Source organism: Callithrix jacchus, chromosome 5 (assembly GCF_049354715.1).
Source record: "Callithrix jacchus isolate 240 chromosome 5, calJac240_pri, whole genome shotgun sequence".
NCBI lineage: Eukaryota > Metazoa > Chordata > Mammalia > Primates > Cebidae > Callithrix > Callithrix jacchus.
This window is the reverse complement of record NC_133506.1, coordinates 43,745,672-43,765,203: the sequence shown is the minus strand read 5'-3', so window position 1 is coordinate 43,765,203 and position 19,532 is coordinate 43,745,672. Positions and strand designations below refer to the sequence as shown.

Below are 19,532 nucleotides of genomic sequence, written 5' to 3'. Positions count from 1 at the left end.
CCCTGCGTCAAACTCATTCCTAAGGGATGCCTAATGCCCTTCTGACTCAGTAGCCTCCTAATGACCAAACCTCCCAATACTGTTGCATTGGGGATGACACTTCAACATGAATTTTGGAGGGGACAAAAGCATTCACACTGTAGCAGCATGGCTATACCATGTTCTGTTTGTCCATTCATCCACCAGTAGACCCAGGGCTTACTTCCATGTCGGGGCTTTCAGTTTTAAAACTGGGATGGTCTTGGGGAAACTAGGACAAGTTGGTTTTATACTGGTACCAAACTGGAGCCTCTGTTTGGAGTTTGCCAAGTTATTCCTTTCAAAAATGTTTCCAGTGGGTAGGGGCTGACCAGAAGCTTAGAGAATGTGGGCCTCAGTTTTGATGCAATATCCCAAAGGTGTTTGCTCCATCCAGGTGTCGCGTAGAGGCCTGTTGCCCGTCTCTTCTCCTTTATTGCTCAGGATCATAGATGCTTACTCTGGGCCAGGCCCTGGCAGGCATTGTGTGTTATCCTGTTGGGTCCTCTAACCTACTTGCAGTTGGGGAACTGGGCCCAGAGATGCTGAGTGCTTGGTCCAGGGGTGCACAGCTTCATAGTGGCGAAGCTGGGACTCACTCACTGTGCCTCGGTTCTGTGAATTTCTCAGGGAGTCCTGAAGAGTGTCCATTTGTGATGTGTAAAAGAGCACATGGGCTCCCAGATGTGTTTCTGCTCATCTTGACACCAAACAGGCAGCTCTGGGCACTGAAGGAGCTTGGGAAATACAAGGCCTCAGGAAAGTCCACAGCAAAGATGAGAAGAAACCTGTGAAATCAAAATGGATAAATGTTTAAATATCTACAGGGTGCAGCTTTATGTTAGCCTCATTAATTGTTAAATTAAACATTCATAAAAACTTCATTAGAAAACAATTTGCTGACTGGATTTTGTCATGTTGCACAAATTCCTGATATGGACCGATAAATCACAGCCAATTTTTAAAGTGAATGTTTTTCAGCACCAAATAACTTCAAAAGGAAGTTGAGAAACATCCTTGAAAATAAGTTTTCTAGCCCAAAGAGTATGTCAAATATGAAATGTGGGTGCATTTCAATGTGTTTGCTCTGATATGGGACCCTAAGTCCTGGAGGTCTTGAAATATCCGGATTTTTTGGGGGATGGTCTCGCTCTCTCACCACGCTGAGTGCAGTTCTTGAAATACCTGGATTTTTTGGGGGATGGTCTCGCTCTCTCACCAGGCTGAGTGCAGTTCTTGAAATATCCGCATTTTTTTGGGATGGTCTCGCTCTCTCACCAGGCTGAGTGCAGTTCTTGAAATATCCGGATTTTTTTGGGATGGTCTTGCTCTCTCGCCAGGCTGAGTGCTGTGACACTCCTCATCTCTCACAAAGATTCAAGGTGGCCCAAGATGACATGCAGTGTAGGGATCTTGGCTCACTGCAACCACTGCCTCTTGCGTTCAAGCAATTCTCCTGCCTCAGCCTCCTGAGTAGTTGGGAATAACAGCCGCATGCCACCATGCCTGGCTAATTGTTTGTATTTTTTTAGTAGAGACGGGATTTCACCATGTTGGCCAGGCTGGTCCTGAACTCCTGATCTTGTGATCTACCTGCCTCGACCTCCCAAAGTGCTGGGATTACGGGCATGAGCCTCTGTGCCTGGCCCCAAATTACCTAGAGTTGAGTTCCAATGTGCATGTCTGTGAAGCACAGAGCTGCTAACCATTGTACCACCCTCCCTATCCCTCCTGAGAATCATGTGGAATCAGCCTCTATAGCCAGGCTTTAAAAACCCTTCTTTTTGAGCTGCCGTTGACTGAACGTGGGTTCAGGTCCTAGCCCTGCTGCTTCCTAGCTCAGCGACCTTGAACAAGTTGCTCAACCTCTCTAGGCCTCAGTTTCCACACCTGTACAATGAAGCTAAAACAAATACCTCTTTCCCTTTTGACTGTTTTGAGGTTTCGATGAGGTAGTTGTGTAAAGTGCTTAGAATGGTGCCTGGCGCAGAGTAATTGCTCAATAACCGTAACTATTACTATGATTCTTCATCTCTTTCACAAAAGATGCAAGTGGCCCAAGATGACATGCGGTATAGAAGACTAAAGGAATTGTGGAAGGGTTTGGGGCTACCGGACCAGTAACACCAGGAAACAAATGGAGGTTGGGGGTGGGGTTGGTAGTCTGCACAGAGTCCCACCTTCTGAATGTGCTGTAGGCAGGTGATGGGAGTTTCCTGTGTGGTTTAGGTGCTTCAGTCAGCCCAGAAGAGCCTGAGTTTCAGGGCTGTCAAGCTGCCCACTTCTCACTGCTGTGGACTTTTCTGAGGCCTCGTGTTTCCCAAGATCCTTGGGTGCCCAGAGCTGCCTGTTGGTGTCAAAGCATAGGGAAGGCATTGGTCCATGGGTTGAATCCCAGGCCTGGATCAGTGCCAGTTGGCTCGTTGAGACAGCAGGATGCTGGTGGGTGTGAGGTAGTTGGAGATGGAGGGATGGTCTGCACTGCCATGGGAGTGGCTGGAAATCAAGGATGAGCCCTGGGATTTGGGTGCAGTAGGCAGATGGAAATACCATTTGTGGAGATGGGGAGAAGGGCAAGAGTGTGTGGGGAAAATCACTTTATCCATGGGCACGGGAGATGCCATGGGGCTTCCCAGCGGGCAGGCGGGGGAGAGGGTGGGCTTTACACACACATCCAGGACTCAGGCAGCTCCCACTGCAGAATCCGCTCCTTCTCAGCTTTTGGGCGGCATTTGAGACAGGTTAGAAGAGAGTGTAGGGAAATTAGACAAGAGAGCACATTAGCTAACCTTTTTTTTAAAAATTATTTTTGAGTACCTGCCATGTATTTGGTTCTAGAGACACAGCAGGGAATGAGACAGACAAAAGCTTCTGTTCTCCCAGATCTTATATTCTGGTGTGGATAGGAGAGACACTTACTAAATCAGAAGAGTAAGTAAAGTGTGTCACAGGTCTGCTGGTGCTAGGTGCAGTGTGGTGGAGGGACGGTGTGGGAATGGGGACAGGGCGTCTCCCCCTCACATGGGTCGGGTGGTGCAGTTTACACGGATGTCAGGGATGGTCCTACTGGGCAGGGACATTTGAGCAGGGCTAAGGGAGGTGGGGAGCGAGCCCGGGCCACATCTGGGGAGCAGCAGCTCAGAGGCTCTGAGGCAGGTGAGCCGGGTATGTTTGGGGAGCAGAAGAGGGGGCCAGGGTGGCTGGATGGAGTGGGTGAGGGGAGAGGAATGAAGCCATGTGGGCAGACCATGCCAGGCTGTGTCCGCGCCTGGAAGAGCCCAGGCCCCTGCAGGGCTCTGAGCACAGGAGCGGTGGGAGTGGCTTCAGTTGACAGACCCCCTGCTCTGCATGGAGGCTGGCAGCAGGGAGGGCAGGAGGAGGCAATGCTAGAATTCCAGGCAGGGGAGGGTGCTGCCTGAGCACAGGGTGGTAGGGGTAGCTGGAGAAGTGGTCAGATTCTGGATGTTTTGAAGGCGGACCTAACACTGGTTGCTCATGGATGAGTAGGGCATTGGAGGTGAGAGACAGAAAGGAGTGGAGGAGGACTCCAAAGCCTGTGGCTTGAGCTGCCGTTGACTGAGTTGGGAGGCTGTGAAAGAGGCAGGTGAGCAGGAGGCTCAGGCTTTCACCCTGGGGCACTCCAGCTTAGACACCGGAGGCGGAAGAACCAGCAAAAGCCACTTCCAGTGTTGGCGCCTGGTGTTGGGCATGCTGGGGTGCTTTCTCATGGTCAGTGCTGGCTGAGGAGTTGTGGGCTTGGTCACAGGGCCCTTAGATCACTGTCACTCTGTCCTGAGCCCACAGCCAGGACCCACATCTTGTTGCAAGTGGAGGCAGGGGGGATGTGGTGCAAAGGCTGTAACCCACCATGCAACGTGTCTGTCCACTTCAGCAACCTATCTGTGGCTTGGCCTGGCGTGGGGACACAGGCTGGGTAACTGAGCCGATGTAGGAGGATGACTTTCAGGAGATGATTGGAAAGGCAGCTGGCCTTTGGCTTGGGTCAGGGAAAGGGGAGGAGGGTGCGTGTGCCTGCGTGGGTCTCTCTGTTCAGGGGAGGTCTGTGACAAGGATGTGACCCCGAGGTGTGGTTACAGCCAGCCTTGATTTCAGGAGTCGCCCCCACCTTGTATCTTAGCAGGAAAGTGGGAGGAACACATAATTGTGTAGGACAGGAGGGTATTTTTGCTTTGGACACATCTTCATTTCTAACTCTAGGTTATTCTACCCCTTAAAATAAAATGTTGATTGAAGCCTTGCTGAATCAGTTCCACATGTGTTTGGCTGCACATAACGGGGAAACCTGACTTATTAATAAGATATTCTTCTCTCACATAATTCATTGTCTGGAGTTTGTGATCCTAGAGCTCAACGGTGCTGTCTGTGGCCAGGCATCTTCTGCCTTTCTGTTCTGCTATCCTCGTATCTTCTCTCTAGTTACCTCACAGTCACAGTGTGGCAGCCATGGCTCCAGACATCACATCTGCACAGAACTATGGCCAAAGGTTGTCCTGTTGGAGAACACTTTTTTATCTGCGTATTAGGGAGGAAACTTCCCACAGTCCTCCCTTCCCCTGCGTCGTCTTTTCCTTAGATCTCATTGGCTGGATGAGCCTGACATATGCCCCTGAACCAGCCCCTTGGGAGAGAACTGGGATTGCTGATAGTGGCTTAGAATTCCTTGGGATTCATTTGTCCCCTAAACCAGCCCCTTGGGAGAGAACTGGGATTGCTGATAGTGGTTTAGAATTCCTTGGGATTCATTTCTTGTGACTTCGAGGGGTGGGGTGGGTGGGGGAGGAGCTTGCTAGGTACTACTCAGGCAACCAGAGTTCTTTAAACTCTGAGGATGAGGGGCATTGGCCCTTGGAGAGATAACTTGCCCTATCAGCCCTTGGTGCTTATCTCGTTTAATCCTCAGACAAATGTAGTTGTTCTCATTTTACTGATAAGGAAACTGAGGCTTGGGTTATGTAACTCACCCTAGGGCACACAGCTGTCGGGATCCTGTGTGTGTGTGTGGGGGGGGGGGCAGGGGTTGTCCTGATGCCTTCATAGTCAGTAACAGTCATAACAGATCTATATTAATGATTGCTGATTGAGTCTGAGCAGAGACCACCCCTCAGGGGTGTCGGAGGCCTAGGAATATCAGGGGCAAATCTGAGAGTGAAAGAAAGACATGGATGAGGAAAGGAAGCTCAGAGAGGCAAGGTCATGGCCCAAGGTCATTGTCCAAGGTCATGGCCAGGGCAGAGCGGGGCTTTGAACTGGGGATCCAGAGTTCACTCTCTTCACCTCTCCACTTGGTGGTTTCTGGGTCTATGTCACTTGGGCTCCAGGACACCCCAGGCTGCGACTGTCACATGGAGGGCAAGGGGTTAACAGGCTGAGCAGGAGAGAGCAGAGGCTAGGCCAAGGACCCGGGTGTGGGACAGGCACAGATCTACAAGCTCCCATGCTGGCTCTGCAGGTATGTGCCTGGAATGTCCACCACATGGACTCCCATGACTAGGCCGATGGCAGCAGGGGTCTCAGAGGGACAGGGGCAGAGAGGGGTCGGGGTGGGGGAGGCGGGGGTCAGGCTGGCATCTTAAGGTCCTGGGAGAAGAGATGCAGGAGAAACTGGAATGGGAAACTTGACTGCAATCCTTGGTAGCTAACTTCCCCTCTCTCCGCCTCAGTCCCCATCTCTGTGGCATGGTGGCGGGGGGTCCAGCTCTGAGCGGCCTCCATTGTTACTGTGTAAACTTGAGCAACTGCCAAGTCTGTGTGTGCCTCTGTTTCCTCCTCTGTCGAGTGGGGTTAATAAGAGCGATTGTCTCCAGGTCGACTCTGCAGTCTGAATAAAATCCCGCAGCCCCTCGTACATGGTAGGTTGGTGAGAGGCCTCCTTGGGCATCTTGATGGGGTTTTGGAATTCACGGGTAAAGAGGCCGTCTGGGGTCTTGTATAAATCACACATCTCCCACTATGACTCCGTCTCTCTGCTCCACTTTGCCTCCTCCATCTGCATTCCTCTATGATTCTCTCCAGTGTAAAACTAAGCAGGAACAGCTGATATTTATCAAATGCTCCCTTTGTGCCAGGCTTTGGGCTGAGGGTCTTGCACAGAATGTCTCATTCAGTCCTCATGAGGACTCGGTGGGGTGGGGACACGATGCTCTTCCCACCACTTTAGAGAGACAGAGACTGAGCCTTAGGGAGGGGAGTTCAGAATCAGTTTCCAAACTAGGTCCTCTCTTCTCCCTTCTTTCTGTCCCTCTCCTCTCCTCTCCCATCACATCCCTTTTCTTCCCTTCCTTCCACTTTCTGTGCCCCACCAAGGCTAGACGTGGAGTTTTGATGTGGGATGATGAGGTGAGCATGACAGGCACTGTCCCTGTCCGAATGGAGCTTTCACTCGTTGGGTAACAGACCTTAAGCAAAATGTATACATGGGTGAGTTAATTTCAGACTGGGACAGGGTGGCACAGACACCTTGCAGGGTATTTTCTGAGTGCGTGTGACCAGTGAGAGGACGGGTGGAGGAAGGTTTAGGGCTGCTTTTGGGTAGTTAAGGATGGGACTCTCTGAGGAGGTAGCATGGCCCTGAGAGCTGTGAAGCTGGCGCAGGGCATGCCAGGTGTGCAGGAAAGGGTGGGTGCAGGTGCCCTGAGGTGTGTGGAGGGCGCCTGGGGCAGGTGGGGGGTTCAAGGCAGGGAAGTGTTGAGGGGAGGTTGCAGGGGTTTCGTTTGTGGCAGCTTCCTCTGGGAGGGGAGAAATTGCATCCTTCCGAGAGGGCTGGAGGGAGGTGGACTTCCTGTACAGGTGGCACATCAGGGCCTTCCTGTGTCACTTGTGACCTGAAAGTCCCTGCTGGCCTAGCTGTAGGAACTCTAGGACCCTGTGAGGAAGCTGGGACTATGAGCCTCAGAAGACCAGGTGGCTCCAGCTGCCTGCAGGACCGACCCCATCTGCAGAGCTGGGCCTGCCACCACTGGGCCCTGCTGGCCTCCCCTGCTGGCCCCTCGCAGCTGGGGGGAGGCTGGTCTGGATATGGCCTCTCATAGCCGCCTCCCCTGGCAGGGTTCCAAGCCCGCAGGCCCTCCAGCCACTAGCTTGGGGTCCCGTGGGAGAAATGTGTCTTTATGGAGTTAGCCAGGGCAGGCAGTGCAGTGAAATGCTGAGGCCCGAGGCTGTGCCCCAGGCCTTCCCCCAGGGCTGAGTCCTGCTACCTTTGAATAGCAGCCGTTTCCTCTGGTTGGAAAATCCTCTCCATCCGGAGGGGACAGGCAGGGCCTCTCAGGAGTCCTCATTCTGGGGGGCGTTTGAGTGAGAGGAGGTGGTGCCTGTAGCTGTCTCTTTGGAGTTCAAGCTCATTGACCTGGGTGCGAGCTCCTACATGACCTGGCCCCTTCTGGCCACTCCTTTATCCAATTGGCAGACAGCTATTGAGCTCGGACTCTAGGTCAGCCCCCTTCCCAGCATTTAGGATTGAGCGGGACACAGCAGCTGCGACTCCTGGTTCCCACAGCCTCACTCAGCTTGTCCTCCATGGGCCGGCCGCGCTGCCTCCTGGTTCCTGTGCGCTCCAAGCTTCTACCCATCTCCAGACCTTTGCCCCTGCTGTTTCCTCTGCTTGACAGCCCCTCCCACCTGCATATGCACGTGCACAAGCACACACACGGTCACACACTCAGCCTGCATCTATTGAGATTATTTGGGTTGCAAGCAACAGAAAACAGTCCCTGGCTAATTGAAGGGGGAATGAAAAAGATGACTTGTCCAAGGGAGGTGGGGCACTCACAAAGTCAGGGAGGGCCTAGGAGGCCTTGGAAAGAACTGGCACCAGGAAACGCTGAGAGGCTGGCACGAGGGGTTTCTGACCCGCACATCACTGCTGGGCACAGTCAGTGCTCCCGTTCCCTGTCCTTGGGGTCCTCCACTCACGTGTTATGTTCCTGGGGCAGGGAGCATCCCGTTGGCCTCAACCTGACCTAGGAGGGCGGCAAACCTTGACTGACTGCTTCACCACGATGACATGCCACCTGGGAGAGTGGGTCCCAAAAGTCAGACCTGCAGGCCCAGCACATGGGCCGTGCCTGTTCATTCTTCATGTTTTGGGTTGGATGTCACTTCCCTGGGGAAGCCCTGAGATGAACCAGGTCGCCTTGGTTCAAATTGTATCAGTTTGGAATATTTCCAGTGCCAGGATAACAAACCCAACTGAACAGTGGCTTAGACTGATGCCCCTATCAAGAAGCGTGGGGCGAGGTGGTCCCAGGGCCGGTGTGTGGGTTCAGGAGCAGACACAAGAACCTTCCATCCTTCACGCCATCAGCCTAATCACCTCAGCGGTGTCAGCTATCTGCTTATCAGGGACTCCCTGCAGTCCCCAGCATTGCTGCCTCACATGACTTTATCCCAGGCAGGCGGTGGTGGTGCTGCTTTTCCCTCTTATTGAGGGGGAAGGTGTTTTTCAGAAGCCCCTGGTATACTTCCCCAGATATCTTGTTAACTGGTGCTTGGTCAGTTAGCAATTGAACTTGATTTCTAGTATTAGAGACAGTTATGGAGGCTGAGCCAAATCAGGGTTTGTGTTTCTGTGGCATGAGAGAAGTCCAGAGGTGGGTGGGTCAGAGCTGCCAGAGTGGTCTCCTGATGCCTTTGGGGACCACACTGTCTGTGTCCTTCTGTTCTGCCTGCCTTAGTGTTTTCAGCCTCTAGGGCACCTTGTCGTCTAAAGTGACTGCAAGAGTTCCAGCCATCACATCTTTGTTCCAGGCAGGAGGAAGAGAAAGGGCCAGGGGCTTTTGCCAGACTATCCCACCAGTGATTTCTGCTTGTTGCTCATTGGCCACTTGTAGCTGCAAGGGAGGCTGGAGATGGACGAGGGCTTCTTGACTAGGGAGGAATGGGAGAGGGGTATTGCTAGGTAACCAACATTGTCTGCCACTTAAAACCTCCGTTTTTTCTTTGTGGCATTGATCACAGTACAGTAAAATAGTCTTGTATGGAGTTGATGAATAATAATCACAAACCCGTTTTGGGGTTACCGTGGTAAACGAACAGACAACGCCTGGCCCTCGTGGAGCCTACCTTCTCAGGTGGCTGTGGGCTTCTCGCTGGCCACGTACCACCTCTTGGATGCTGCAACCTGACACCCTCCCCTTTTTATTCTGTTCCAGGGAGACTGCCAGACTCGGGAGGAGGCAGTGGCGCTCGGCGTGGGTCTCTGTAACAATGGCTTCATGCACCACGGTAACCGCCCCACCTGCAGCCCCGTCCCTGGAGCCTTGCTCCATGGAGCTCATGTTAGGGGGAAGGTGGGAGGACTGAAGCCAGGTCTGTAGCTCTGTAGACTCCTGGGGGTTTGGGGTGGCCATGAATCCCACCTCCTTCCCCTTCCTGTTCTGTACTGACGGAGACATTGTTTCTGGTGTTCACTAGGGACCAACATGGCTGGCAGGACATGGGCTAGATTTGAAGTCCAATCCCTGGGTTTCCATGGGGCCAGATGAGGCAGGCCTGGCCCGAAGGCCTTGGTGGGGAGGGAGGAGCTGTGCCCTATGGGGCAGTGGGCAGGTGGGTTGTGAATGTGTGAGGCAGGAAGCCCTTCCTGGGATGTCTGCCTCTTTTCCTGGCCTCCTCCCTCAGATCAGTGCCTTTTCTTTCCACTGCGAGAGGTAGGTATTCACTTTAGACTTTAAAGCAGTCACTTTAGACTGCAAGGTGCCCTTGAGGCTGGAAACACACTAAGGGGGTGGGTGCTGAGATGTTCCTGAGGCAAGAAGGTGGCAAGAAGGACCAATTGGCTCCATGAACACCAGTTTAAATTACAACAAGTTAGTGTTCTGTATGCCTGGGCTCTTTCTAGACATTTCCCACGTATTTATGAGTTTAATACTCACAGCCGCCCTTTGATGTGGGTATTAACACAAGCTGAGATAGCTAAGAAACTTACTCAACGTTACGTGCCAAGTAGAAGCCGAGATTAGAACCAGACCATCTGGAGCTGGGATTAGAACCCAGGTCGTCTGGCTTCACAGGCTACACACTCCACTACTCTGCTATGTGGCCTCTCCCCTTGAGGGCCTTAGGGGAGCCCTGAGTCTCCTATCCTTTCTTAACCCCTGCCAAGGTGCCATTTCCCTGTTTCCAGAACATTCCTCAGGGCCTTTGCACTTGCAGTTTCCCTTGCCAGGGTGCGCTGCCTGCCTCATCCCTGCACGTGACTCAGCGTTTTTGCTCAGTCCACCCCTCCCCAGTGAGGGCCTCCCCATAGCCGCAGCTAAAATAGCTCCGCCCCGTCATCACTCTGCTCCTAGCTTGGATTCTCTTGTTTTCAAAGGGACTATTCTCTCCGTGTTAGGCGGATCCCACCCCTCCTTTCTGTCTGCTCATTCTGATATCACATGTGGTGTGTTTGGTGTTCCAGGCACCGTGCTAGGCTCTGGGAGCAGAGTGACGACCAGGACATGTATTTCCATGCATATGTGTTGTGTATGTGTGTGTGTGTACCTGTGTGTGCGTGTGATGTGTGCAGAGGAAGGGAACAGGGATGCCAGCGGGGAGGTGATCATGGTAGTCCAGAGGAAGGAGGATGTGGCTGGGACCTGGTGGTGGTTGCAGAGGGGTGAGAAGTGGTCAGATTCAGAAAACCCTGGGCCATAGGAAGGCCTTTGGCTGTTTCTCCTTTCTGGTGTTAGCTTTTTTTGTTCTCACTTGGAGATCTGCAAACTTTCTCTGTAAAGTGCCAGATAGTGAATATTTCAGGCTTTGAGGGCCACATAGTCTCTGTCACAACTGCTTAACTCTAACTCTACCTTTGTAGCACAAAAGCAGCTCCAGACAGTATGTAAACAAATGGTGTGGCTGTGTGCCAATAAAACTTTATTTAGAAAAAGCAGCTGGTGGGCTGTAGTTTTTTTTGTTTTTGAGAGGAAGTATTCTTGTTGCACAGGCTGGAGTACAGTGGTGTGATCTTGGCTCACTGCAACCTCCGCCTCCCAGATTCAAGTTATTCCCCTGCCTCAGTCTCCCGAGTAACTGGGATCACAGGGGTGCACCACCATACCTGGCTAGCCATAGTTTTTTGAGCCCTGGTCTGCCTGCTGGATTTGCTGTTCCCTTGGCAGATTGAGCCACGTGCTGGAGAGCTCAGAGGCCTTTGGGTCTATCCCCTGCCTTGTGGCCAGCAGGTCCCCAACTCAGCTGACTCTCAATAGTCCTATGTGCCTCTCTGGGTCTCAGTTTCCCCAGTTTTCCATTGAAGGCCTTGCTGTCTCCTCATCTGCGCTTAGCATGCCCAGTGTTTTGCGGGAGTAGGACTCACTCTTTAGCTTCCGGTTTCCCCAGCTGAGGTGGGCAGGTCAGGGCCAGCGTGGGAGGCCGAGGGCATTTACACCCATCCACCTCATCTCATCAAAGTCCTTCATTCCCAGAAGCTGCTCTGTTCCCCTCAGGGCCCTCTGACAGCCCGAGCCTCCTGCCAGTCAGCTGGGCATAACCTCTCATTTGTGGGCAAGGGTAATTAGGGGTCCTCCCCAGCTGCTATTCCGGGAAGACTGCTGGCTGTGGACTTTCCGCTGGGTGGTGACTCCCGGGCGATCCTGACGTTCTCAGGGCCTCTCAGGGAGAGAGATTGTAGGGCGTGATCCTGCTCCTCTGTTCCTTGCCACAAACTCAAAAATAGGCTAAAATAGGAAAGGGCCAATTCCAGGTTGGCTGCAGCAAAATACAGGGTGGGGTGCAGGATGGGCCACAGGGAGGGGCCTCTGTGGCACCTTCCGAGGCGCCTCCAACTGGGGCTGAACTGAGCCCACAGACCCTAGAATATTTCCACCTGACGACTGGCCTGGGGTCTGGCCCTCTTGCTTTAGGCACATTTGGGGAAACTGAGGCTTGCCATTGAATCCCCACAGCCACCCCAGCACATTGGTCCTGTTATTATTATTGTAGAAGAGGAAACTGAGGTTGGGAGAGGCACAAGGGCATGAAGACAGGAATGGGCTGAGCAGGGGTTTGAACCCAGATCTGAGAGTATCCTATAAAGCCGGACCAGCAGCCGGGAAAGGTATTGAGGTCGGTGGCTCACTTGGCTGAGCTCGTGGACCTGAGGGATTCCACGCTGTTTTCCACAAATGTTTTGGCCAATATGCAACATTGCAATTCTTCCTCCCACTCCTGGACTTTTCTAACTTAATGTTTATAGTGGCATGGATGCCAGCAGCCCCCTGGGGCCTGGCTCCCCAGCTCTGGTGAAAGTGGCATTTTGTGTGTCTGTTTTCTCCAAAAAGGTAACAGGGGTGGCCTGAGAAACAGGTTCGCAAACAGGTAGAGTTCCTGGTGAAATGTCCCAGAAAACTGAGGAGAAAGAAAGAAACGGCCCCGGCTGCTTTCCACAGAGTCACCAAATACAGAAAAAGCCTCTGTCTTCAGGGACAAGGGGGAGAGCTCATGGCTGAGGCAGCTGGTTTCCCTTGTTTCAGGCACCCACTGGCTTCCAACAGCTGTCATTACCTCCCCAAGCCTTGATTGCCCCCTTTATGCACTGTTTACACTCAGCCCTGCCTCATCTACCAGGCCTGGCTGGGCAGTGTGGGGAAAGGAGGAGGAGGAGGAGGAGGAGAGGAAGGAGCCACGATGAGGGTCCTTCTGCTGCCTGCTGGTTCTGTGACCTAGGGCTCTGAGTCTTAGTCTCCTCTTCTATGAAAGGGACACAGCAGTTCCTTCCTTGTCCAGGGAGTGGATGAACTTAGCATGCCTCCCAGTGTGCCTGGCACTGGGAGGTGCCTAGTTAAGTTGTAAATTACAGGGATCAGATCACCAATTGGTTGTTACTGGTTATTTTTATTCTTTTCCCTAGCTTGTCCTAGAAAGGGGTCAGTATATTTTTTATGTAAAGAGCCACTTAGTAACAATTTAGGCTTTGTGGGCCATATAGCTTATGTCACAATATTCAGCTTTGTCCTTGTGGCTCAAAAGAAGCCATGGATAATATAAATACAAATACAAATGGCTGTAGCTGTGTGCCATTAAAACTTTATTCATAACAGGTAGTGGAGCAAATTTGGCCTGTGGGGACTGAGTTTGCCAACTTTTGGTCTAAAGTGTTGCAGCATCATTTTTTTCTGATTACTAAAGAGGTTTGAACACCTTTTCACAAATTGCTGCTCATTTGAGTTTGCTTATGTTAATTGACTGTATCCTTTCCCCATTTATCTGTGAGTTTCTCAGCTTTTTCTGGTTGATTTGTTAGAGGTTTTTTTATATTCCAGATATTTATTCCTGTTGGTTTTGGACACTGTAGTTATCTTCACATCTGCTGTCTACCAATGGAGTTGTTATTAAATGCAAGTCCTTAATTTTAGTCTAGTACAAGAGGGTCTTATGCACAGACTTCTTTTCTACTCTAGAACAAAGATGTCCTCCTATATTTAGTTTTGTTAGCTTTACTTTTACTGTTCATATGTAGGTCTTTTAATCCGTTAGGAGTTTATTGTTGTATATGGTGTGAGGTAGGGATTCAGTTTCCCCTACCCCACCAGCAAGTCAGTTTTCCATGCACTATCTATAGAATACTCTGTGATCATGTATCATCATAATAGACTAAGTTCCCACAAACACTTAGTCCTCTTATGTGATTTCTGTTCCCTTCCACTGGTTATTGATCTGTTTCTGCTGCAGTTCCACACTGTGTTTTTTACTATGGTTTTGTAATATATTAATATCTTTCTATAGCAGGTGAGGCTAATTCTGACTTTTCAAGAGAAGTCAGAAAGCTAGATCTCTTTGTGAAAATATCCTAATATGTTAGTGTTGGCCTATGATTCCATTTTAATAGAATAGTGTTTGCCAAATCAAACATGTCTGTGGCCTAGTTCCAGCCTGTGCCTTCCAGTTGGCAAACATGGCTAAAACTTTCCCATGTGAACCTGACTACTGAGTGCATGTCTGTGGATTTGCAGTGCTGGAGAAGAGTGAGTTCAGGGATGAGTCCCAGTACTTCCGCTTCCACGCTGATGAGGAGATGGAGGGGACCAGCAGCAAGAACAAACAACTTCGCAATGACTTCAAGCTGGTGGAGAACATTCTGGCCAAGCGCCTGCTGGTAGGAGCACAGCTAAGCTGATGCCCCTTCCTTTCCAGAGCCGCCTGCAGGCCTGGGAGCTGGATGACCTTCCAGCTATGGCTAGAGAAGGGGGCTCAGCTTGGACTACCAGACTGTGGGGGATTCTAGGTGGTTGGGGCAACTCTGTCAAGAGGCTAGGCTGCATCACTGGCTGAGACTACCCTCCTAACAAAAGAGATTGGGCTTGCAGACCTCCCTTCCTATCCCCTTGCTTTTCCTGTCCCTTCCCAGTACATTGTATAGAGAAGTTGGCCTCCTGAAGTGACTCATCCCGCATACCCCATAGCAGCCCCCATCTTAACGCGTGGCGCACGGCAGGCAGTCAAGACAGAGACTCAGGGAGGTTAGTTCTCTGGCCACTGCCAGGGTTGGAGCTGAAGTCTGACTCCTATGAAGGTGGCTCCATTAACTTTTCTCCCATAGGACTGTGGGGACTGCTGTTCCCTCTGATTTCATTCCTCTCACTGTAAAGTCCTCCAGTGCTCCCTGTCACACTTAGGATAAAATTCAAACTCTCACTATGGCCTGCAAGACTCTTCCTGCCTCTCCAGCTTCATCTCCTATGTTCTCTTTCTCATTCCACCCAGCCACCCTGCTCTCATCTCTTTCCCTTCCCCTTCCCTTCCCCTCTCCTTCCCTTCCTCTTTCCTCCCCCTTCCCTTCCCCTTCCCTTTCCCTTCCCTTCTCTCTCCCTTCCCCCCTCTTTCTTTCCCCTCCCCTCCCCTCCCCTCCCCTCCCCTCCCCTCCCCTCCCCTCCCCTCCCCTCCCCTCCCCTCCCCTCCCCTCCCCTCCCTTCCTCTCCTTTCCCCTCTTTTCTGTTTTTTTGGCAGGGTCTCACTCGCCCAGGCTAGAGCTCAGTGGTACGATCATGGCTCTCTGCTGCCTCAACCTCCCTGGGCTCAAGTGATTCTCCCACGTTAGCCTCCCCAGTAGCTGGGACCACAGGCATGTACCACCACATCTGGCTAATTTTTGTATTTTTTATATAGACAGTTTTGCTATGTTGCCCAGGCTGGTCTTGAACTCCTGGTGTCAAACAATCCTCCCACCCTGGCCTCCCAAAGTACTGGGATTACAATTGTGAGCCATTGCACCTGACCTCCGATCTCTTTTCTTACCCTCCAGTGCCTTGGGGCCTCCCTCAGGACCTTTGCACATGCTGTGCCTGCTGCCTGAGCTCGTTTCTCCACACTTTATTAAGTTTTGTTTTTCCCTGCACTCAGTCTCAGCTCTCTCTGATAGTACCTCTGACCCCTTGCCATGCCCTATCCTCTTAAGTGCTTTAATTCCAACTAGGTATACTCCCTGCATCACATCCTACATTTCTTTGTTTATTTGTTTCTAGTCTGCCTCCCCCACTAAGCAGGACTGGGCCGGTCTGACTTGTTCAAGATGGTATCTCTGGCACCCATGAGAACTGCTTGGCTGTGTGATGGGCAGCATCTCCGTCAGTGTCTGTTGACTGAATGAGTGCCTTTCCCTGTATCCCCACCACTGCCGAACCTCCAGACCTGTTTCCAGCGTCCTGCCATCCCACCCTAAACTGCTTCTCCCTAAACTCCCCAACTCCACGTCCTTGGTGGCTGGACACCTTTGGATCTGTGGGATTCATTCAGTCAGCAGCAGGCAGGCACAGATTGAGCACCAGCTCTGGGCCAGGTGCTGTTTGCATTTTGCTGTGCCTCGCCAGCCTGGATCTGGCCGCCTCCGTGCTAGACCTGGGACAAGGTCATGGTCCTGTGGGGGCTGCGGTGGACCCGCCTCGCTCCCTGACTGGGTTCCTTCTGCCCTGGGCCCTCAGATCCTGCCCCAGGAGGAGGACTATGGCTTCGACATTGAGGAGAAGAACAAGGCCGTGGTGGTGAAGTCTGTCCAGAGGGGCTCCCTGGCCGAGGTGAGGCCCTCAGGGGAGCTGGCAGGGGCCATGAGCAGGTAGCAGAGTGGGGCATCTCTCTCCACGCTCCTTGAGGCAGCCAAGCCTGGGAGATTCTGGAATGACCACTGGTTCCTCTTCTCTCATGGCCCACATGGAGAAATTGAGTCCAGGACACACTGTCCTCAGTGGCTGGGCGTGCTGGGAGTAAGCGCAGAGGCCCAGGGCTGTGCTCCTGGTATGTTCCACTGCTGCCCTCTGCTGGATGCTTTGGGGAGGTACAGAAAAAAATAGGTTTCTGCACCAAGTCACAGTGGCTTGAATAGGATAAGCTCATTGCCCTTCAACCCAAAGCCTAGAGGGGGATAGGTTAGGAGAGTTAGGCGTGGCTGGCCGAGGATTCAGATCTGGGCTGTCCAGCTTCTCCTGGGGCTTGTAGAGATGGGTGGGGGAGATGCACCTGCTGTGCTGGCCGAGCTGGCTTGCCCCTGTGGGAATTAGGAATGCCTTGGGCTACAAGTAGCCACATGCCCATGGCCAGAGCGGCTAGGCTGACCTTGCCAGGGATGTGAGCGGTTCCAAGGAGACGGTTGTCAGTCTTGGTTCGGGTCAGCATTTCTTCGTCTTTCTTGGCCAGGCCCTCACAGACATAAGGCCCTCACAGAACCCTTGTGTTCCCACACAACAGGGTCACGCCTCAGCAGAGTTTCTCCCAGGAGGAACATGTTTCCCAGCTGCCTTCCCATGGGCTTCCCTTTGTGGCTCCTAAGGCAGAATCAGGTCCTTGTACCCCTTAACTGCTTACCACAGACAGAACGCAGTCACCCTGGCCGGCTCACCGAGGCCTGCCAGATGCCTTGGGCGAGCACCTTCTGCCGAACACATTTGAGGTTCCTTGGTGAGGAGGGAAGGAGCTTAGTAACTGTGTGTGTGTCTGTCCCCTCTCGGCCCGCACAGATGGCCGGTCTGCAGGTTGGGAGGAAGATCTACTCCATCAATGAGGACCTGGTGTTCCTGCGTCCCTTTTCGGAGGTGGAGTCCATCCTCAACCAGTCCTTCTGCTCCCGCCGCCCTCTGCGCCTCCTGGTGGCCACCAAGGCCAAAGAGTGAGTGTCCCTGGAGCAGGGTGTCCAGCAGCCCTGCCTCTCAGGCTGAGTGGTGGCCCAGGGCTGAGGTGGGATGAACTGTCCTGGTCCCCCATGGCTGTGACCCATTGCTGGAGGCATACAACACCAGCCGGACCTTCATTCATTCGGTGGATGTTTATGGAGTGCCATTCTGTGCCGGGTGGCACTTGGGGCCCCGGGGGTCCAGCCGTGTGGGGACACATGGTTCCTGCCATTCATAGATCTCAGATCTAGTTGGGAGAGGGAGCAGGAGACAGACGATACACAGATAGAGAAGTAAGGCACACCCTGAGCCTGTGCTAGCGAGCCTGCTGAGCATGCCACAGGTAAGTTTCTGTAAACCCAAGAAAGGAGCTGGAATGTGCAGAGGGATGGCCACCAGGGAGGCAGCACTGCAAGTGGGGGTGAAGACCTGAAGCAGATGAGAGGGGATTTCTGGAAGAAGAGGGCCTCAGGCAGGGGAAACAGCCAGGGCAGAGGCCCTGAGGTGGACCTTGTCTGGTGCTTTGGAGGAGCAGAAGGAAACTGATGGGGCTGGAGCAGTGAGTGAGGGGGTGGTAGGGGGTAAGAGAGGGAGGGGTAGGGGGTGAGTGAGAGGGAGGGCTGGGGGGCGAGCGAGAGGGAGGGCTGGGGGGTGAGTGAGAGGGAGGGCTCATCCGTGAGTGAGAGGGCAATCTAGGCAGTGAGGTCTGTGGGGCAACGGGGTCCGGGCCCTGGAGGCCCCTGGTAAGGACCCATGAAGAGCCACTGGAAGCTGCAATTGGAGCTCCGAATGTCAGAGGCAGAGGTGGCACCATGTGAAACTGAAGAGGCGGTGGCTCAGCAGAGTGTGGCAGCAGGCAGGAGAGGCAGACCCTGCTAGGTGTGGGTACTGGGAAGCAAAGTATTTTCTCTTTGAAAAATTATGCCTCTGGTTTTTCACTTCTCCCTTAGACAGATCTTCTCTTGACAGGAGGGATGGCAAGTTTTAAATATGACGATTTCAGGAAAAAGGCGTGATTTGATTTAGGGAAAATGTGGTTGATAGATTGGTTGGCATGTGGAAGTGGCAGAGAGTGCCGAGGTGGAATGTGTCTGCTTAAAGCTGTGGAGACACCTGGGTTTGTGAGCAGGCACCCAGCACAGCTTTGTCTGCAGGGGGAATGGGAGGGATGATTGGACGTGCCCTAGATGGGGATGTGGGCAGGGCACCAACACTGCAGGAGCAGGGACACCCACTGCCCACCCTGGCAGGTGCTGCTTCTCTGCTTTGGGGATCGTCCCACAGAATGGCCCAGACCTGCCTTCCAAGGGTACTAGTGTGAGTGTTTTTCTTGGGTCAGCACCGAGATGTGCCGGGTCACTTCTCACCCTCCCACCTGCAATTGTTAAACTATTGACTGGCTGGAGTGCTGATCTCACCTCCAAGGGCCCTAGGCCCAGAGAACGCTGGAGAAGGTGTGGGAGGGTGGTCTGGAATTTCCCTGGAGGATAGAAGTTCTAAGGGCAGGCCAGCGGGTAGTGCTTAATCCAGGATCCTGGAAGTTTGGGATCTGCCTGATTGACGGTTCTCAATGTATTTTGGAGCTGGAAAGCCTGGTGTCGCTGTTCCTATTTTGGGCTGGATTTTCCCAGTGTTTCCAAGGCAGAGACTCTCTAGGTCAGCCCTGGGGTTATCAGGAGCGATGCCACTTTTCCTCATGGCCTTTTCCCTGACGCTTCTGCCTGGTGCAGGATCATCAAAATCCCCGACCAGCCGGACACACTGTGCTTCCAGATTCGGGGAGCTGCCCCGCCATACGTCTATGCTGTGGGGAGAGGTGAGTGGGAGCCTGGAGAGAGGGGAAGGTGCAGGAGACGGTGGGTTAGTCTGTGTGGCAGGAGCTCAGAGCCTTCTGAATTCTTGGCTTCTGCCAGACAGTGTACCACCAGCACTTACTTTCTTTGCTTGATGCCAAGACTTGAAACACAAATGCCTGTTGGAGTCAGGCCGACTGCAAGTGAGTAGCGATCCCAGTGGACGACAGTAGAGAGCGGTGAGGACTGTGGCACGGTGAAAAAATACATGTTTACTCTGGAGGGAGCAGTGGCTCTTCAGCTGGAGCTCATTATTGCCAGACGGGAATGTGGTCCCACTCTCACCAGACTCCATTTTCTAAGAGAAGCCAGAAACAGGAATTTGGGGGCTTGGCAGCAGTCCTTCTGTGGCCAGATCCCACCCAAGGGCCACTGGTTCAAGACCTCTGCTTTCTGCATTGCCTATTCTTCGTGTGCTATTAAAGGTATCACTGTGTCTTGGAGATGGAACCAAGCAGTCTGTGATACTGGAGCCCAAAACTTTTTTGCATCTAAGTGTCCCCCCAGTTTAAACATAAATTGTTCACTTGTGTGGTCATAGTTGTGCATTTACTAGGCATTCATT

General features: G+C 52.7%; 1 protein-coding gene across 7 annotated transcripts in view; it reads left to right on the top strand.

The window, feature by feature from the left end:
* PREX1 (phosphatidylinositol-3,4,5-trisphosphate dependent Rac exchange factor 1) overlaps positions 1-19,532 on the top strand; it is a 203,575-nt gene that overhangs the window by 153,034 nt on the left and 31,009 nt on the right. For all 7 annotated transcript variants that reach the window (XM_078371900.1, XM_035298857.3, XM_078371899.1 and 4 more), the window contains exons 15-19: positions 9,186-9,258; positions 13,968-14,110; positions 15,933-16,025; positions 16,962-17,110; positions 18,845-18,930. In XM_078371900.1, coding sequence (XP_078228026.1) covers positions 9,186-9,258; positions 13,968-14,110; positions 15,933-16,025; positions 16,962-17,110; positions 18,845-18,930 — 544 coding nt within the window. The remainder of the gene's footprint in view (positions 1-9,185; positions 9,259-13,967; positions 14,111-15,932; positions 16,026-16,961; positions 17,111-18,844; positions 18,931-19,532) is intronic.